Below are 18,005 nucleotides of genomic sequence, written 5' to 3'. Positions count from 1 at the left end.
TTTTATACAATATTTTTACTTCTGACTTGCCTGATTTGCCCCCAGGATGTCAGAAATCACTTTTTGCTGATGATACAAGCATCTCCGCCAAAGGTAGAAGCCTTCGTGTCATCACAAGAAGATTACAAAAAAGCTTGGATATTTTCAATTCTTATTTGAAAGAATGGAAAATTACTCCAAATGCTGCAAAAACTCAACTTATTGTTTTCCCTCACAAACCAAGGGCTGATTTTCTTAAACCAAAAAGTCATCACATTATAAAGATGAATGAGGTAAATTTAAAGTGGGAGGATCAAGTGAAATATCTTGGACTTGCTTTTGACAAAAACCTTACTTACAAGGATCACATTGAAAGTATCCAGGTTAAATGTAACAAATATATTAAATGTTTGTATCCACTTATAAACAGGAATTCTAGACTTTGTCTCAAGAATAAACTGTTAATTTATAAACAAATTTTCAGACCTGCCATGCTTTATGCTGTGCCGATCTGGACAAGCTGTTGCTTAACCAGGAAGAAAAAACTTCAGAGGATTCAGAACAAAATTCTGAAAATGATTCTGAAACTTCCTCCCTGGTTCAGCACCAGTGAACTTCATCAATTAGCCGAAGTTGACACTTTGGATGTTATGTCCAATAAGATAATTGATGCATTTCGACAAAAATCATTGCAGTCTTCAGCTGCATTGATCCGCTCTTTATATAGTTTATAAGTTAGTTTTAAGGTATCCCTTTTCCCTTTTGTACATGTAGGACGTCCTACATTTGAAATCACTGAATAGCGAAAGCTACAATATTTCATGAATAAATGAAAGTTGCTAGTATTTAAAATTGAGTTGAAAAGTCATCGTTTGTGATTGGACACTCAATAATATTTTAACTGAATGAATGTACATGGAAGAGAAAATCAAAATAAATATAAATTAAAAAAAAAAAAAAAAAAAAAAAAAAAGTCAATGAATGCAGCACGTATGTTTTTGTTTTGTTGGTTTTAACATAAACTTTGAAAAATATTTGCAACGGCCTTATGGAAAAAAATGATTTTCGTGGATTTAAAAATATTTAACTTTTCCAATAATTCAGATCTTTGCGAAATAAAATTATGTAACAAAAGCTTCTTCCAAAAGCTGATGTTTCTTGTTTGCTAAACTAACCCAAATTCAATTTAAAAAAGCAAAATTTAAGTTTTATGCAATTTAAGTTGAATTCTATAGTATTATTATAAATTATTAATTTTTATCGTCTGGTGATAACGAGAAGGTTAAAATATACATAAGTTTAAAAATATAAGTAAATACTAAAAGTTTTCACAAAATATATTTTTTTCAAACATTTTTTTTAATTTGCAATATTTTGCATTCTTTTTTATTTCATAAGAGTTTTTAGTGTATTTTTTTTTCGTCTGCCTGTGTGGATCAATCGGACCGCGCACTGGACCCACAATCCAGAGGTCGCCGGTTCGAATCCCGAGGCGGACGCAAAAAATTTCTAAGTGTAAATATAGGTATTCGGTGCCCTCTCCCCGTGCCCATACCTTCACACTTAGGAGACCCGGGAGGCGGAGTCTTGTCGCAAAAAGAACGATACACGCCTGTGGATCCGTTGACGAAACCGCAAGGTTTAAAGGGCCACATTATAAGGTGTTACGTCGATTCCGTTTTTAAGTGTATTTTTTAAAACAATTTTTATAATTTCAAAAATCGAAGGACGCATTTTTTTTACTACATTGCTAGTGTAGTGTATTTAGTGAAAAATACTAAAATATTATTAAATTTGCATATTTTGTAATACAGGATTCAAACGACAAAAACTTTTTGAACTTTTACAGATTTTGCATTTTTAATGTAAAATAGTAATTTTTTTTTATTAATTTCTATCATGGACATGAATGCCCCTTTATTTTGTGCAACTCAACTTTTGTGTTTTTTTAAACAAGAAATTGTTAATTTTTAGAGTTAAACAATTTTGGATAAATTCTTCTCAGCAATACCTACAAGTTTGCCAAAGATCCAAACCGATCAGAAAACGATCAGATGATTTTCGGTTGACGTTTTGAAGCTTATTAAAAAAATAACTTATGAAAAAATAAGGTTGGTCGATCTGGAAATAATTGAAGATTTGCCGATTTTTTTTTATATTAACCATATTTAGGAAGTTATTTTGAGCAACTTTTGTTTTATGAAAATTTTGATCTCTCTTATTTTATATTTTTCTTTTATTATTTCTAGTATTTTTATATGCATTTATCCTGTTTAGTTTTAGTTTTTTTTTATTAATAGTTGTAGGCCTATTCTATTTTCAGGTATCACAAAATATCAATAAAAACCAAACCATTATCTTTAAAGTCGCAACCAAGTGCTTATTTTGAAATATAGGTAGAAATTTAAAGATTGAAATTATAAATATTTTGTTAAATAATAAAAGTTTCATTTTCCAATGCTTTTTGAAGATTTAAAAAATATTTATTTTTAAATCGAAGCCCTTCTATTATATTTACAACTTTTTCTGTCTAATTTTTTAAGGTGTAAAATTTAATCTTCTTCCGGTGTGAACTCCCTGAAGCAAATTAATCCAGTTTCTTACATACAATTACAAATTGTTGCTGAAACCAAATCTTATATATTATAAAAAAAAAAAAAACAAACCGATCAAATTAGGAAAGATCACAAAAAATCAAGAAAAATTTAACTTACAAATAATAATCAACTTGTAGAGAAACAATTAGTAAAAAGCCGTTTATTCAAGGGATTTACAATTGATTTATATTTTTCTTTTCATTACTTTCTAATATTTTTAAATTTAAAAATGACAGAAAACGTTATGAAATAGATGAAAATTTACTCTACTGTAATTTAATCCAGTTTTCGATGTAAAATTACATTTTTTTTTCAGATGGATTTCGGGTCGCAAGAAATGTGTAATTTTGCATCAGAAACGGGGTAAACTTACATCAGTGAAATTACCTTATTTTTCCATGTAATTTTTTTCACAAAAAATCCCGTGCTTTTAATACAACTTAACGGTAAATTACATTTAAAAAAGCTTATAAATTAACATAAAAAAATATATCTTAAAAATTTCCGAGACAGATTTCGCATCGGAAAAGAAGTAACTTTACATCAACAATCGGGTGAAATTACCTGCGTGCGATTACATTTTCGTTTTTTTTTTTGTCTTTTCATTACATTCTAATACTTTTGAATTTCAAAATGACAGAAAACGTTGGACCTTAGTGAAATTTCGGCAATGTAATTTTTGATTGTAAATTTGATTGAAAAATTAATTTCAGACAAAATTGAATTATCGTTGCTTTTTAAATGTTACAATTTTCGTGAGAAAAAAACTGTCCGTATTTTTATATTTTTTCGACAAAGAAGTCATTCATGGGTTAATCGCTGAACCCTACTGGTGGTGGGCCCTCATTTTTCCATTTTTTGTTTTGTTCCTCAATTTTCTTTCCATACCACGCGACGCTAGATAGTAGTTGCCGTCGTAGTGGTGTGTACTCTCGTATTCTAGCGATCTAGTGAAAAAACCTCAAAACAAACCAAGAACGAGAGAGAGAAAATAAACTTTGCGGCGGTGGTGGTCCGACTCTTCACCCCACGCCACCAGATGGCACTCTACCGACTATTTTTAGAACCTTTCCGACGACGGTGAACGATCTCAAATGTCAACGTGGTTCACGCTGAGAGATGTAGATGTCGTCGCCCGCGCAGCGGGGGCAGTTGCCTAGATTCGGGCGCACTGGCCCATCACGCCGTTTTTGCGATCTTCACTTGAACTCTGGGCCAACAACGCAGCTGATGAGAGTTGAAGTGTTGGTGCGGGGCAGATCTACGCAGGAGTTCTGCCGGTGGGGCGCATGCGCGCGGCCTTCGTGCGCAAATCACACTCGCACCAACGTCAGTGACTCCCGAATGTTCCTTGGACTGACCGCGGTCGCGTAGTTGTGAGTGTGGCGCTACCAGCAAACAACAACACAAATACACGCAGAGCTTCATAAGCTGGGAGGCTGGCATTTTTTGCCTGCGACTTTCAAAAATTTTCACTTCCAATTTATAAATAGTTGCGTTTCGGCATTCTCGGTTGTACGCCGCGGTCGCCCTAGTGTCGTCGGTTTCGTCGGTCCTCCTGCGTGCGACCGAATGTTCCGGACGTCCTGCTGAAGTCCCGTTTGGACACAGCTTGTGATATATACTCCCGGAGGCTCGATATCCGGAGCTGCTGCCGAAATCCCCTACTTCGTTTTTTTTAAGTGTTCTTTTTGTGTGAAAACCAAAAAAAATCAAGAAATTTCAGTTCTAGTCAAATGCTGTCAATTAGCGCTGTGATAAAGCCGTAGATTTGTAAGAAGTTGTGTGTACGTAAAAAATCCGAAGATTCGCGAAACTTCAACCGTTTTGGTTGTGTTTAACTCCGCTGAAAAAGGAAAAATAACACTTGAAGTTCGCATAGTGCAATTATTATTGTTTAGTGCCATTTCGAGTGAGTGAGTGTTCTACTTTTCCCGTCGATGACGGATGCAGTGTACCTCTGCCTAGTGTGTAGGACGATCATCGTGATCCCCTTAAGGGATCTCGTCAAGGGGAGAAATTTGCTGGATCGGACGAGTAGAGCACGTCGTACACCCCCCCTTCTAACTGTTCTGATTGACGATCGCGATCATTAATTCAGCAAAAAAAAAACTTCTTCAAAAATTTAATATTCTTACCTCAACGGTAAGAGCGACAAAAAAACACACTTTCGAACTCTCAGAGTCGTTCCACACCGGTTGGCGGCGGTGACTCTCGGGGGCTAGAATTGCGAATTAAAAATAAAACCTACGTGCGGCGTCGTGAGTGACATAACGAGTTTTTCCCTCCCAGAAGCATCATCCTCATCGCTACTAGAGGCATGGGACACCAGCGCGCGGAATCTTCCGCAAAATAGAAAAGCAAAGCGAGCAAAAAAAAAAGCAGATATTGGTTCAAAACGGCTTTGACACTCGCATTTCTGCGCCATCTGCTGTTTGATGTGTGGTGGCGGTGATGAGAGCCGGGATCTTTTTTTTAAGAAGAAAAGTGTCTCAGAGAAGGTTGTTTTTGGGTTGGAAAATTGTAAACAACCATTTTTTCCTCAAATGAAAAGTGCTTGGTAATTGTTGAATCTTAGCAGCTCCGGTACCTCAGAACAAAATATTTCTTTGAGATTGTCAACTCAATATTTTGGGATTTTTTGTATTTGTTCCTCAATGTGTTTGTACCCCTAAAGCGTAACAAAATAATTTACATACAATAAGATGTATGTAAATTTTTCCCTTGCTGTAGTTTCACTCAGTTTCTAATGTAAAATTACACATTTTTGTCCGACACAAAATTGTTCAGAAATATTTCATGTCAAAAGAAATGTGTAATTGTACATCAGAAACTGAGTAAAATTAAATTAACGAGATACCATTTTCAACTTTTTCTACGTAATTTATTTTCTTACACATAATTTCCCGTATTCAAGGTAAATGTCATGTCAATAATACATCTAGAAATTTTAACACGAATAACAGTGTCAGAAAAAAAGTGTAAATTTACATTTTTTAATATGTAATTTTTCTTGTTTTACGTCAATTGAGGTAAAGTTACATCGAAAAGATTATATTCCAACTTGCTGATTTAAGCTCTAACTTTCAATGTTAAGCATTTTTATTTTCAAATAAAAACTAGCATGGTGCAGTATTTTTACTTGATTTACAGACGAAAAAAAAATGTTTTCTACCTAATTTATTTTTTTTACACAAGTTTCCATTTATTAAATACCACTTAACGGTAAATTTCATGTAAATGGGGTAAAAAAATCATGAATCATCAGAAAAAAATGATGGTAATATTCATCAGGAAATGGTGACAGATTTTGTGTCGAAAAAAATGTGTAATATTACATCAGGAATTGGTGAATATTCATCAGTTTTTGATGAATATTCATCAGGTTCACATTTTTACACATTTTTTATGTAATATTACTCAAAAAAGAGGTAATATTCAACCTACCAAATTTTCAACCTTCCAAAATTGTCCTTTTTTGTGTACAGTGCCAGAAATAAGGTGTAAATTTACATCTTTTTATGTGTAAATGAGGTAAAATTACATCGAAAGCTTCTTTTTGCATTACGAATGAGCATGGTGCAATATTTTTGATTTACAGTCAAACCTTTGTTTTATAACTGCTGACAAACAAACTTAAGTTCTTAGTTTTTTCCGTCTCTTTCAGTACGGGGTTTTCATTTGTAATTATTCGTAAAACCGGTGAAAACACAGGAAAAAGGTCAGAAATTTGATGGTTAAATATTTCATCCTTTTTGTGTTATTGTACCATAATTAATTTGGAAAAAGTGAAATTCAACAGAAACTGATTAAAATTTCACCAGTTTCTGATGTAAGATTACACTTTTTTTTACACCAAATCATTCATGAAAGATTTTCTGTCAAAAAAAGAAGTTTTTTTTTTACAATAGGAACTGGAGAAATTCAATCAGTTCACTTTTTTAAACATTAATTTAGATAAAATTACTCAAAGAGCGGATGTTACCTTCTAACCTTAAAATTTCCGAACTTTCAAAATATATTTTTTGTTTCACTGTGAATAGTGAGTTTGAGGCTATAATACAAAAAAAAAAAAGATAATTTTAATTTTAAATAGAGCTTTGAACAAAATTAAATTTTTGAAATTCACCTAGAAACAATACTAAAAATTAGAAGTAACGTTTTGGAGAACAAAAGTTGCTAAAAATGACCTCTTGAAATTAAAAAAAAAATTATTAAAAAAAAACATAATTATCAAAAGTCACGCAAATTTCTTTTAAGTGATATTAACTTTCCCATCTATTAAATACTTTTCTTAAAATTTACAACACGATCAGTTTCGTTGCAAAGCCCCCCTTTTTTGGTCATATCATAGTAATTTTACATAACTTTTGAACTAAAATTAAATGGAAACCGGAATATTGTTAAGGCGAATCGGGACTCTTATCACTTTTTCAATTTATCTTTTTTCAATAATTTTTTTCAACTTTTTAAACATCGTGAAGTGTTGCAAATCATTCGCGTATAACAAGAGGCTGATTTTTGGAAAAGGTTTTCTAAAATATAATTAAGGTGAAACGGGACTCCTTGTACTGCACCGATTACCAAGAAGCTATTTTTATATGCAAAATTAAGTTTTTTAAACTTTGTAGAATATCGGGAAGTGCACACAAGCGATCAAGAAAAGGGTTAATTTTGGAGTGTTTTTTTTTGTGGGAATTAAATTAAGGTGAAACGGTAGTAATGTTGTTAAGGGGAAACGAGACACTTATCAATATTTTTTTGTGATGCAATATTTTTAAAAATTAACTAGAATTGTTTTGTCAACTTATTGTAACCAAACTCAATCCAACTCAAAAAATTCTTCTACACATGAGTCACTTTCAACCCTGAACGCATCACTTCCCCAAAACTATGCATCCACCTAGGTGCGTGGATGTTTTAAGTGGCATTTTACACCGCAAAATTACTCCACGCTTCTCGGACACCCCACACAAAAAGAAAAGCCAACGCAAAGAAATTTACTTTTTCGACTCCACCTAGACGCAGTCACAAGTCACTCACGTCGATTCCGGTCGGTGGAGGAAAGAAGCAAAAAAAAATCTAAACTAAACCTCTGCACCAGTAATAGGTCGAGGTTGGCCCATGTCAGGAATTTCGGAAGAAGCTCGCACGAACGTTGGTTTGTTTTTTTTGGGACACGACCACCACCACTATCCGATCGTCAACATTAGAGGAAGTGAGGAAGTGCATCGTCGTCGACGACGTCGTGACACTGACCTTGAGATATTGTGTAGTGGCTTGATGCGTTCGCATCGCACACTTGGGAATCTCAAGTATGCACTTGGGAAAAGACGACTTGACGGATCGGAGCCAAGTTACAGCGCGATCGAGTGAGAGGCGCGTCCTTTGTTTGGCCAGCATCTCACGGTTTATATTTGAACTGGTGAAAAAGTTTGCGGAGACACATTGTAGTGCGGGACTACTCGAAGAGATCTCCACGAGTCAATGACTGCAAATCTTGGAGCTCTTGTCCGTGGTTCGATCGTCTTCCGTATTGATTTATTTTCAAGAAGAAGACTTCGATAACCACATTGTTGATATTGTTCAGCAAGTTAATCCAGGCATGATCAAAAATCAAAATAGTCACTGTGGAAAATTTCCCTTATCCCCTTAAAAAAGTGGAGATGGGAAATTCTCCAATTTTAAGATTTTCCTTAATACCTCAAAAGTGACTCACCAGTGTCGTAACAGTCCTCCTCCAAACTTCCGGCAATCGCTAGGGTCACTAAATCGCCACCTAGGGCACTAATTGCCGGCTGTGTAACCCCTTGGACATGTAACAAGCCGGTCGACCACACCCGCTTTTGACCCCATACCGAGCCTCCGGCTCTAATGAGGCTCGGCTTTTGAACAGGTGTGTTGAGCAGCTCACTCCGAGCTGTGAGTGCTCTCCATTAACACTTTGGGGTGTTAAAATTAGCTACTTAGCGCGCGGTGTGGCGCGCGCGTTTGACGTATTTAAATGGACGCCGGCGGAATTTTCAAAGGGAAGAGAATACTATAAAATAAATTATCGAATTAATCGGCGTTTAAGAGAGGGGGGAATTGGATTACGCGATTCCGCGTTGGTGATTTCGGAATGCGAGCTTTGGTGAAATAAAGATAAGTATTGATTTTGAAGACTTTTGCAATGACCTAACCTCAATTTGAAACCTATGACTTATAATGCCACTTTTTTTGCAATTGGGTTTTACCAGAGCTTTATCAGAGAGATTAAGAAAGGGATTGCGTTCTACCCCTCGACTACCATCAAGCCATTGTGGTTCAGGGGTAAAGAGATGTCCTTTCAAACAAAGAGTTCCGGTTCGAATACCGGTGGAGGCGAACTTTTTTTTTGGGTCTGCTATTTTTTTTATGTCGATACCGAAATCGTATTGGATTTCTGAGATTTTGTAAAAGTTGTCAGAGAATTTGAATTCTTCCTTATAGTTATTGGAAAGGTCCTCAACCTCTAGATATAAAACTTCAAATTCATTTTGAAAAATAAAGGCGTAGTCCCACGTCACACGACTTAAGCCCAGCAAGCCTGATTAGACTCAGCTCAATGTTTGTATTTTGCACCCAGAAGTTGAGTAATCGACGGTGTTGGTCTTTTCTCGCCTGAGCTTGACGACCTTAGGGGGTAGTGGCACGAGTAGTTTGACTTCTTTTTTATCTGGTGGTGAACCTCCACCACTGTCACTGTCATGGACGTCACGTTTTTTCTTTGAACATAAAGGGATTTTTGGGTTGATTTTCTCTTTCTAAGATATTGAAAGAAAAAAAAATCGCCACAATTTCATCACTTTGAAAAACCGTCCTTTTTCGAATTGCATGATGTTTTAAAAAACAAGCTGTCGGTACATGGGATTCAATTTGGCTCAACATTCAAAGCCGTATAATCGCACATCTCCAAGTATGGCAATTGTACTTCGAAGCCGGTTAGACAGGCCGAACGCCACCGACTGCGTCGGGGGGTCCCCCAATTAGTAATTTTAAATTACAACAAAAAAAAACTTCAAAAATCAAGCCAATTTTTAAAGAAATGTAAAAGAAATCTTAAAATCATAAAAAAAATTGAATTCATGAATCGAATGTCGCACCCCTCGTGCCGAGGGGTTCACCAGCCAGCCTCAGATATTCGACAGGTTCGAGTTTTTTTCCCTCCATCTCTTCATTCCATGTTTTGCGTTTTACGCTCATAAGACCTGTCTGTCTTATGTTGGTGCGGCTAGCCGCCCTGGGGTTCAGGATGTGAGTTTTCAAGAGTTTTTCAACAGTTTCGATTCGAAGTCGGAAGTGTTTTTTTTTTTTGTTTTGAGATGGAGGGGGTGCTCCGACTCTGACCTCTCGTGCTCGCGGAACGCGGGGATTGATGCTTTTATTTATAGTTTTTTTTTTGGTTGGGGGTTTCTCATGTTTTGATTCTTTATCTGCGCTAGATGTTCTGCCAAAAGGGTTGCCCGTCTTAGTCGCTTCGTCGAGAACGTTAATTTGATAATTTGCGCGGAAGTGGCCAGGTTGTTGATCTTGCTTTGAATCCATGACCTTTGAGGAACTTCGAATTTAAAAAAATGATGTTGTTATTGTTTATCAAACCACATAAAAAATGTCGTTATTTAAATCCAACGTAAAATTTTAAATGCAGTCAACAATTGGTAACATTTTTTCAATATTTTCAAAAAATTTAACGTATTTATTTTCATGGACAAGAAAAGTATTAATTCCTTCAAAGATGTACAACATTAAATTAATTCTAACTAAAACACACATTAAAAAAACAGGGTAATATTGCACATGAGAATGGGTTCTCTTTTATGCCCGAAAAAAGTGTAATTTTACTTTTTCATGCGTAATTTTTTTTTCAAGCTTTATTGTGGTAATATTACATAATTAATGTGCAACGGGATTCCTAGACAACTTCTGTTCAACTTTAGCCAATTTCTTAACTCGACAGATTTTCGGTAAAATTATGTTGGTTTTGAGAATGGCAGTAAATTACATTTTTTAAATGTTATTTTATTTCAATTTACGTGAGAAAGTGTAATTACACATAAAAGGATGTAAATTTACATTATTCTTAGACACAATTTTGAGGCTGAAAGGTCATTTTGAGAAGGTTTAAAATTACAACTTTTTCATATAATTTCACATCAATTTACGTGATAATTGCAACTACACATAAAAAGATGTAAATTTATATTTTTTCGAGTTAATTTTTGTCTTGGACAAAATTTTGAAGATGAAAGTCATTTTGGGAAGGTTTCAAATTTTATCTTTTTAATGCATTTTACTTCGATTTACGTGAAAAAGTGCAATTACAAGTGAAAAAATGTAAATTTACATGTTATAATTTTTTCGTGGTAATTTTAAATCTTTTTTCTTAAACTTATATTTTCACCATGATTTTTTCAACTGTTTATTTTCAGCCTTTTTTTTTTGCTATTTCTGTTCTTGTCAGCCGAAATTATTTTCAAATAAACATGCATTTTTGATGACATTTTCAATCATTCGAACTCTGTTTAGAATTTTTCAAGCTTTTTTGTGGTAATATTACATCATTTATGTGCAACGGGTTTCCTAGACAACTTCTGTTCAACTTTAATCAATTTCTGAACTCGACAGATATTCGGTCAAATTATGTTGATTTTGAGAATGGCAGTAAATTACATTTTTTTAATGTTATTTTATTTCAATTTACGTTAGAATGTGCAATTGCACATAAAAAAATGTTAATTTGCATTTTTCTTAGACACAATGATGAGGATGATAGGTCATTTTGGGAAGGTCTAAAATTACAACTACAATGTAATTTTACTTCAATTTACGTGAAAATGTCAACTACACATATAAAGATGTAGATTTATCTTTTTTCGAGTTAATTTTACACATTTTGTCTTGGACAATATTTTGGAGATGGAGGGTCATTTTGGGAAGGTTTAAAATTTTATCTTTTTAATGCAATTTCACTAAGATTTTCATGAAAAAGTGCAATTACACGTGAAAAGATGTAAATTTACATTTTTGCATAGACAAAATTTTGAGGTGAAGGTAATTTTGGTTTAAAATACAAATTTTTCGTGTGATTAATTTTACTTCAATTTACGACAAAAGTTGAATTACACATAGATAGATGCATTTTTTTTTTCAAGGTAATTTTACACGAATTTTCTTAGACTTATATTTTCACCATGATTTTTTTCAACTGTGTATTTTCAAACTTTTTTGTTGTTTCGTTTTGGCCGCTGGAATAGCCTAAATGAATTTTAAATAAACATTTTTGATAACATTTTTTTTTCTAATTTGAACTCTATTTGGAGAGTAAGAGTTACAGAGTAGTATCTACTTTTCTTCGGAAGACAATCTTTTAGCTTACAATTTTTTTGTACAATTGTGATATTTGTGCCTTAGCATCAAAATATTTCATCCTTAGAATAATGTGCTCGAAAAAGTCCATGATAGTTTCTTGTTTTGAATTATCAAATTATTTAATAATATATTTTAATTAATCTTTTACAAAATGTTATTGAAAGGTTCAATATTTTCAATATATAAAACAATAGATATCAGTTATTACGTCTTAAACTAGAACAGAAAATAATACTGAAATCTCAAAAGAACATAAGTCACATTTTCATGTATGTGTCTGTATACGCCTTTAGCATTCATAGCCTTTGAATTTTTTAACATTGTTCACTATCATTGGTCGTCGGTGAAAAGCGAGATTAAAATTAATTTTAAAACACCTGAAAAATCAATCTTCAAGCTTTACATTTACCGATATCTCGCACAAGAGAAAAGATAGAACCGCTCTCTTTTTCGATTTTCTCTCTCAGTGAGTGCTCAGCAAAACTCTTTAGTTGAATATTCCTAGACCAGAGGACAAAACATTTGTCGGCGTCTGACGGTTGAATGTATTAGTGAGATCGAGATGGATTTTTCATTTCATCGATATCTCGCAAAAGAGAGAAGATAATTTTGCTCTATGTCTCTCGGTTTTTTTCTCCTTTGTGAGCGCCCAGTGAAACTTTTGATGAAGATTCTTTGAGTGGGAACGAAAAAGTAGTAAAATTTGAAAAGACGATTACTCAAAAATTTTCATCCAGACAAAAATGTATGACATTTTCGTTCAAAATCCATCAAGATCACGAAACACGAGTTGAGTCGTAATAAAATTATAACTTTTCTCACCACAAGAAAAAAAAAAAACAAAAAAATATCAAGCAAAAATCACTCTGCCCCCGCCTCACGATCTGCTGATGTTTTGCTCTGTTCTGAGGGCGTATCTTTTTTTAATCGAGCAAATTTCTCCTCTCGACGTCGTCGACGGTCGCCGTTCAACCTTGCGCGAGAAAATTGAAACGAAACAATAATAAAACACACACTAAAAGTCGTCGGTACACTGCATCCACATCGACAACAACAAGGAAGTGGATTTTCTTGGGCTGGTGAAAAAAAGAAAAAAATGAGAAAAAGTGAGATGTTTTATTTATTTGTAGTGATGTGTAACTGAAGAAGAAGAGCATTCGAATCCGTCCAATACGCTGTAGAGAGTAAGCTAATTAAGAAGAGAGCCAACCCAGAACCTTACGCACCCAAGAAGCGAAGTTGACGACCTCCGTCGTCGTCGTGAAACTCAGCTGTTTTCCCCATCGCGCCGATTTGCTTCAGAAAGGGAAAATCCCGATCGATCACCGCCAAGAGCTTCGTGATCGCGCAAAGATTTATGAAGTCCGTGCGGCACCGACGACCGCGACTTTGTGTAAACTTGTGTGATTTCGTGTAACGACGATCACCACCACAATGGCTACCTCAACGTCGGATCTGAGCGCGGTGCCGACTCGGCGCCGCTACGTCCGCAGCAACACGTCCAGTGTCACGCAGATCCTGTCCGACAGCTGCAACAGCATCCTGCAGCGCTTCCGCCGCAATCCCAGCGAGAAGCCCGACAAGCAGCGGTCCCAGTATCGGTAATTACGTAACGCTTCTTGGGCGCGATCGAGCTGATCTACGGCAGTGCGTAACGGGTTAACTAGTGCAGTTCTGAACACGACCATTGAGTAACACCGCAGGTGAAAGTGCACGATCGAGTATTTTTAGCGCGACTAATTTGGGCCAAACTGTGTCAACCGATCGCGATCGCCGCGAATTCCTCGCGGGTCCTCCGTGTAGTAGTGTGGACGCGACACCTGGTGGTCGCTAGCGGCGATCGTCGCAGACGACGCGGGCTTTGTTTACATCGCGATCGCGATCGCGCGTTGGTTGAGAAATAGTGCATTTTTTCTCCTTGCTCTATTCTTAGATCGCCTGCGGCGATCATCATTTGTTTATTAAAAAACCTCTTCCTGTGTTGCATTGCTGCGGAGATGCAAACATTTCTGGGCAGTGTAACGAACTTGCGCCGTTGACCCCGTTCGCACTGCAGTAGTACGGTAGCGCTTGTTCAGGCGAGATCGAGCCCAAGAAGTGATCGCGAAAGTCCTCGAAAAACTCACACCCCATGTTCGTGTACAGCTTCAACGATCTAGCGCCGTCGGCGTCCAGCAGTGCGGTGTTTGGCCGCGATCGGCACGGGTCTACGACGAGTACGTCCGACTATGGCAGCCTCGGCTCGTCCAGCGATTCGGTGCACCGGACGTCGTCCTACGCCAGCTTCAACAGTACTATGAGCTCGTACTACAAGCCACTGTTTCGTACGTTCGGCAAGCGCTTCGACAGTCCACCCAAAGTAAGCTACCTACACTCAATTTTCCTCACCCTTCTAGTGACTTGATCACTGACGATCACCTCTTCCTGCAGCGAGAAACCGAAGACAAAGACAAGACCCCCATCGTAGCGGGATCGCAAGCGTCCAGCTCTACAGCGGAGTCGTCCAACGGGAAGTCCTCGGCCGTGTCCCGGCTAGAGTCCAAGTACAGTGACATACTCGATCGCGTACACCGGCGGAAGGAGATCAAAGACGACAAGGAGAAGACTCTGGAGCCCGAGCGGACTCCCACCAACTTCGGGTCATCGCGGGGCTTCAACGCCCTGGCCAAAAGTGCCACGACCTCCCACGTACGAGACGAACCGTTCTCGTTGGCGCACAAGGAGCGAACTCCGTACCGGTTGGCCACCCAGCGCAACCGCAACAAGTTCCTCGAATCGCTGGAGATGGACTACTACAAGAAGCGGGCGGAGCTCGCCCACAAAACCAACTCCGGCTCCTCAGTCTACGAGCGGAGCAACCGCGAGCTCAGCAGTTCCTCAAAGTACGTCCTCAAGCCGCGCAGCAAGGACAGCGGATATTACGACAGCAAGTCGACGCTGTCCTTGGCCGCGAGCTCGAGCGGCAGCGCCGCCGCCACCGGCAAGGAGAACATCTTCAAGTCCAAGTACGACCCCGACGAGATGCTGTCCGAGTTCAACGGAAGCTCGATCCTCGCCGCCAGCTCCTCCGCCGTCAAGCCGCGACGTCACACGCGGCCCTACAAGCGCAGTGACACCACCGCCCTAAGCTTCCTCCAGAACACCAACCCTACCGCCGAAGCGACGGACCGCAAGCGGGAGCACCGCCGCAGCGGCAACTTCCACCAACTGCAACGCTCCACCACCCAGGGCTTCTTCGACGCGGACGACATCTGCACAAGCCCTGGCGGCGGCACCGCCGCCACCGCCACCGACGACGACGACACCCCGTCCAACGATCCCAAGCAGATCGAGCGGAACCACCGCCGCAAGGAGATCGAAACCATCCTCGCCAAGTACGCCCCCAAAGAGGACAAACCGAAGCCGGAACCGTCCCCGGACGGACTGACCCGCATCAAATCCCCAACCACCGGCAGCCGGTTCCACCACCGCGAGAGTCGACTCGCTCAGTACGGGCCCAGCACCAGCGCAGCTGGTGGTGGTCTCCAGAAATCCCTCACCATGTCGAACGTCTCGTCGCACCTCAACGGAGGTGGCGGTTTGTACAACGGTAACGGGTCGATCCTGACCATCCACACCGGGGCGTCCTCGGCCATGTACAAGCAGCAGCAGGCGCTGCAGCATCAGCTGTTGATGCGCAGCTCGCGGTCGCGCATTCCGAAGGCACTGTCCACCTTTGTAAGCGGTTCCGGATTGAACCCCGAGCGTGCGTTTGTGTGTCGCATGCTTGACTAACGCTCTAATTGAAAACAGGAGGGACTGTGACAAAGTGTGGAGTTCGTTGACATCGGCGCGAGCGCGTTATTGTGGCGAACAGAACAGTTCCATTATTGTTCATTGCGAGCCAGTAATGGGTATTTCTACGAATCAACGCTGAATTGAAGTCGTAAACGTGAATCTGATTGGTGGGGCTAATTGAGGACACTTGGGGTGTTCTGGATCGGGAAACAAGGGGGTTGATTTACGTCTCATGAGTATTAATTGAAGTTGTGTTCAAACACTTGTAGGAAATCTGATTAAATTGCGAGTTAAATGATAAGCTAATGATTAGTTCAGGTTAGTCGGCAACTATCCAGTTAGTGTTAATAAAATCACTTAGTTCTGTAAGAAACCACAATAATGATTGATGTTGGGAAATAATAACAGAATATTCTGAATTTTCCGACTTCGTCAAAATGTTTAACAATGTGCAATTGGGCAAAGTGATGTTTAGTGGGCAAATAACCACTTCTGTAGATTACAAAAAAAAAAAATGCTTTTTTATTATATAGCAAAATCCAATAAGTATCTGTTAACAAATTGTTACCAATATCTTCCAAGATAACACATTTGCATCTTTTGTCAAGCTTAACTCTAGAGTTTTTTTAAAGGTCCAATAAGTAATTGTGTTTCGTACGTCTATAGGACATTTTCAATACAAACTATAGAACTGTTCTAAAAATGTCTAAAGAGATTTCAGACAAGAGCTAGTTATTCAAGTTAGTCGGCAACTAGCCGGATGATATTTGCGAAAGCTTTTTTTAAAAAAAAATGATTTTTTATATATTATTTTACATAATTATAGCATTTGGTACCTTTACTTAAGGAAATATTAGACTAAAACAAACAATTTTTTTGACAGTTTGGCAGTTTGCCTGCGCTGATTGTTTGCAGAAACGTCAGTCTGCATACATTTGGCTTTGTTTGCGAGTTCGCGAGTTTGGCAAACTGTCAAACACAAAAAGTGCGAGTTTGTTTGTTTGTTTGCCATAGTCTAATACCTCCTTTATTTTATTTTATTTAATGACACACAAAAAAGTCATAGGTGACTAATCAATTCAAATTCCTTTCTAATTTTGGATTTTTTTTTTATTGTTTTAATTTCTACAATTCTGGAGTTTTTTTAAAGGTCCATTTAACCAAGTTTTTGCTTTTTGGGTGTTTTTAAATAGCCCTGACTCAAGGCGGTTTCAAAACACTCAAAAAGCAAAGACTGGAAATTTGGTTATTAAACCTTTTCAAAAAAAAACTCCAGAATTAATAAATTTCCTTCCAACTTAAGAAAACTCAAAACATTCAATTCAAAACAGTTTTTTGAAGGTGAATTATAAACATATCGGTCAAATAAATTAGTCAAAAAAAATTGGTAAAGCAAATACAAAATTTGTTAACATTTCTACTGAATTCTGGTCAGAATATACGATATTTCAGGTTATTGTACCGAATGAGTTTAACATCTGGACACAACTTTTTAACCATTTTTGTTGAAATGTTATTTAAGGCTCCAATCAAGGCGATTGTCAAATGCCACTAGAAAATTAAAGTAGTTTTATTTACTTTTCGAACGCTGATCAAGGTAGGGAAACTATGCCCTTTCTCAGCCTATTTCTATTATCGGCCTATCAGCACTTTGATCATGAATTACAGTGAGCAAGCAACTCTCCATTGTTGATACATCTGAAAATGTTGATTTTATAGCGGAAAACGGCCAAAGTGATGAGAATTGGTCGAACGGCTTAGAGTGATTAAAATGGGCATATTTCCCCTACTAAATGGGAAAATTCCGAATTCGGTATAATTTAAAATAATTTGATATAATTGTACTTAAATGCAGTAGAAATATTTGTTTGGTTTAATTTTGGTAATTTTAAGGAGGGCCATTTAAAACGGATTCTTTTTCTAAGGTCTTTTTTTTTTCAAAATATTGGAATCATTTGTACCCAATTTGGGTAAATTTTAAAAAATTGTGGTAATTTTTTTGCTCATAGAATTTCGAAGATCGAAACTTAAATGTTGAGTGGCTATTTTTAATAACCGGCCCACTTTATTAAAATTTCTATACAGTACTTTCCGATTTAAAATTTGATTTTACATTCAAAATGATGTTGGCAAATTTTTTGAAAGATTTATATTTTTTCAGAAATAAAAAATAAACACTATTTTTTTCAGAAAAACGCAACACTGTGGATCTTTTTTTGTCTAACTTCTCTATGATTCAATACTTTCTGGTTTGTGTCCCTT

General features: G+C 37.3%; 1 protein-coding gene across 2 annotated transcripts in view; it reads left to right on the top strand.

The window, feature by feature from the left end:
* Positions 1-18,005, top strand: part of LOC120413347 (uncharacterized) — a 56,018-nt gene that overhangs the window by 22,020 nt on the left and 15,993 nt on the right. The window contains exons 1-3 of one of the 2 annotated variants that reach the window (XM_039574126.2): positions 13,293-13,567; positions 14,112-14,325; positions 14,397-15,683. The exons of the other annotated variant lie outside the window; for it this stretch is intronic. Coding sequence (XP_039430060.1) covers positions 13,401-13,567; positions 14,112-14,325; positions 14,397-15,683 — 1,668 coding nt within the window. The 5' untranslated portion in view covers positions 13,293-13,400. Of the gene's footprint in view, positions 1-13,292; positions 13,568-14,111; positions 14,326-14,396; positions 15,684-18,005 lie in introns of those variants that run through there. 2 annotated transcript variants of the gene reach the window in all.

This window comes from Culex pipiens, chromosome 1 (genome assembly GCF_016801865.2).
Source record: "Culex pipiens pallens isolate TS chromosome 1, TS_CPP_V2, whole genome shotgun sequence".
NCBI classification, from domain to species: domain Eukaryota; kingdom Metazoa; phylum Arthropoda; class Insecta; order Diptera; family Culicidae; genus Culex; species Culex pipiens.
This window is presented reverse-complemented; position numbering and strand designations above follow the sequence as displayed.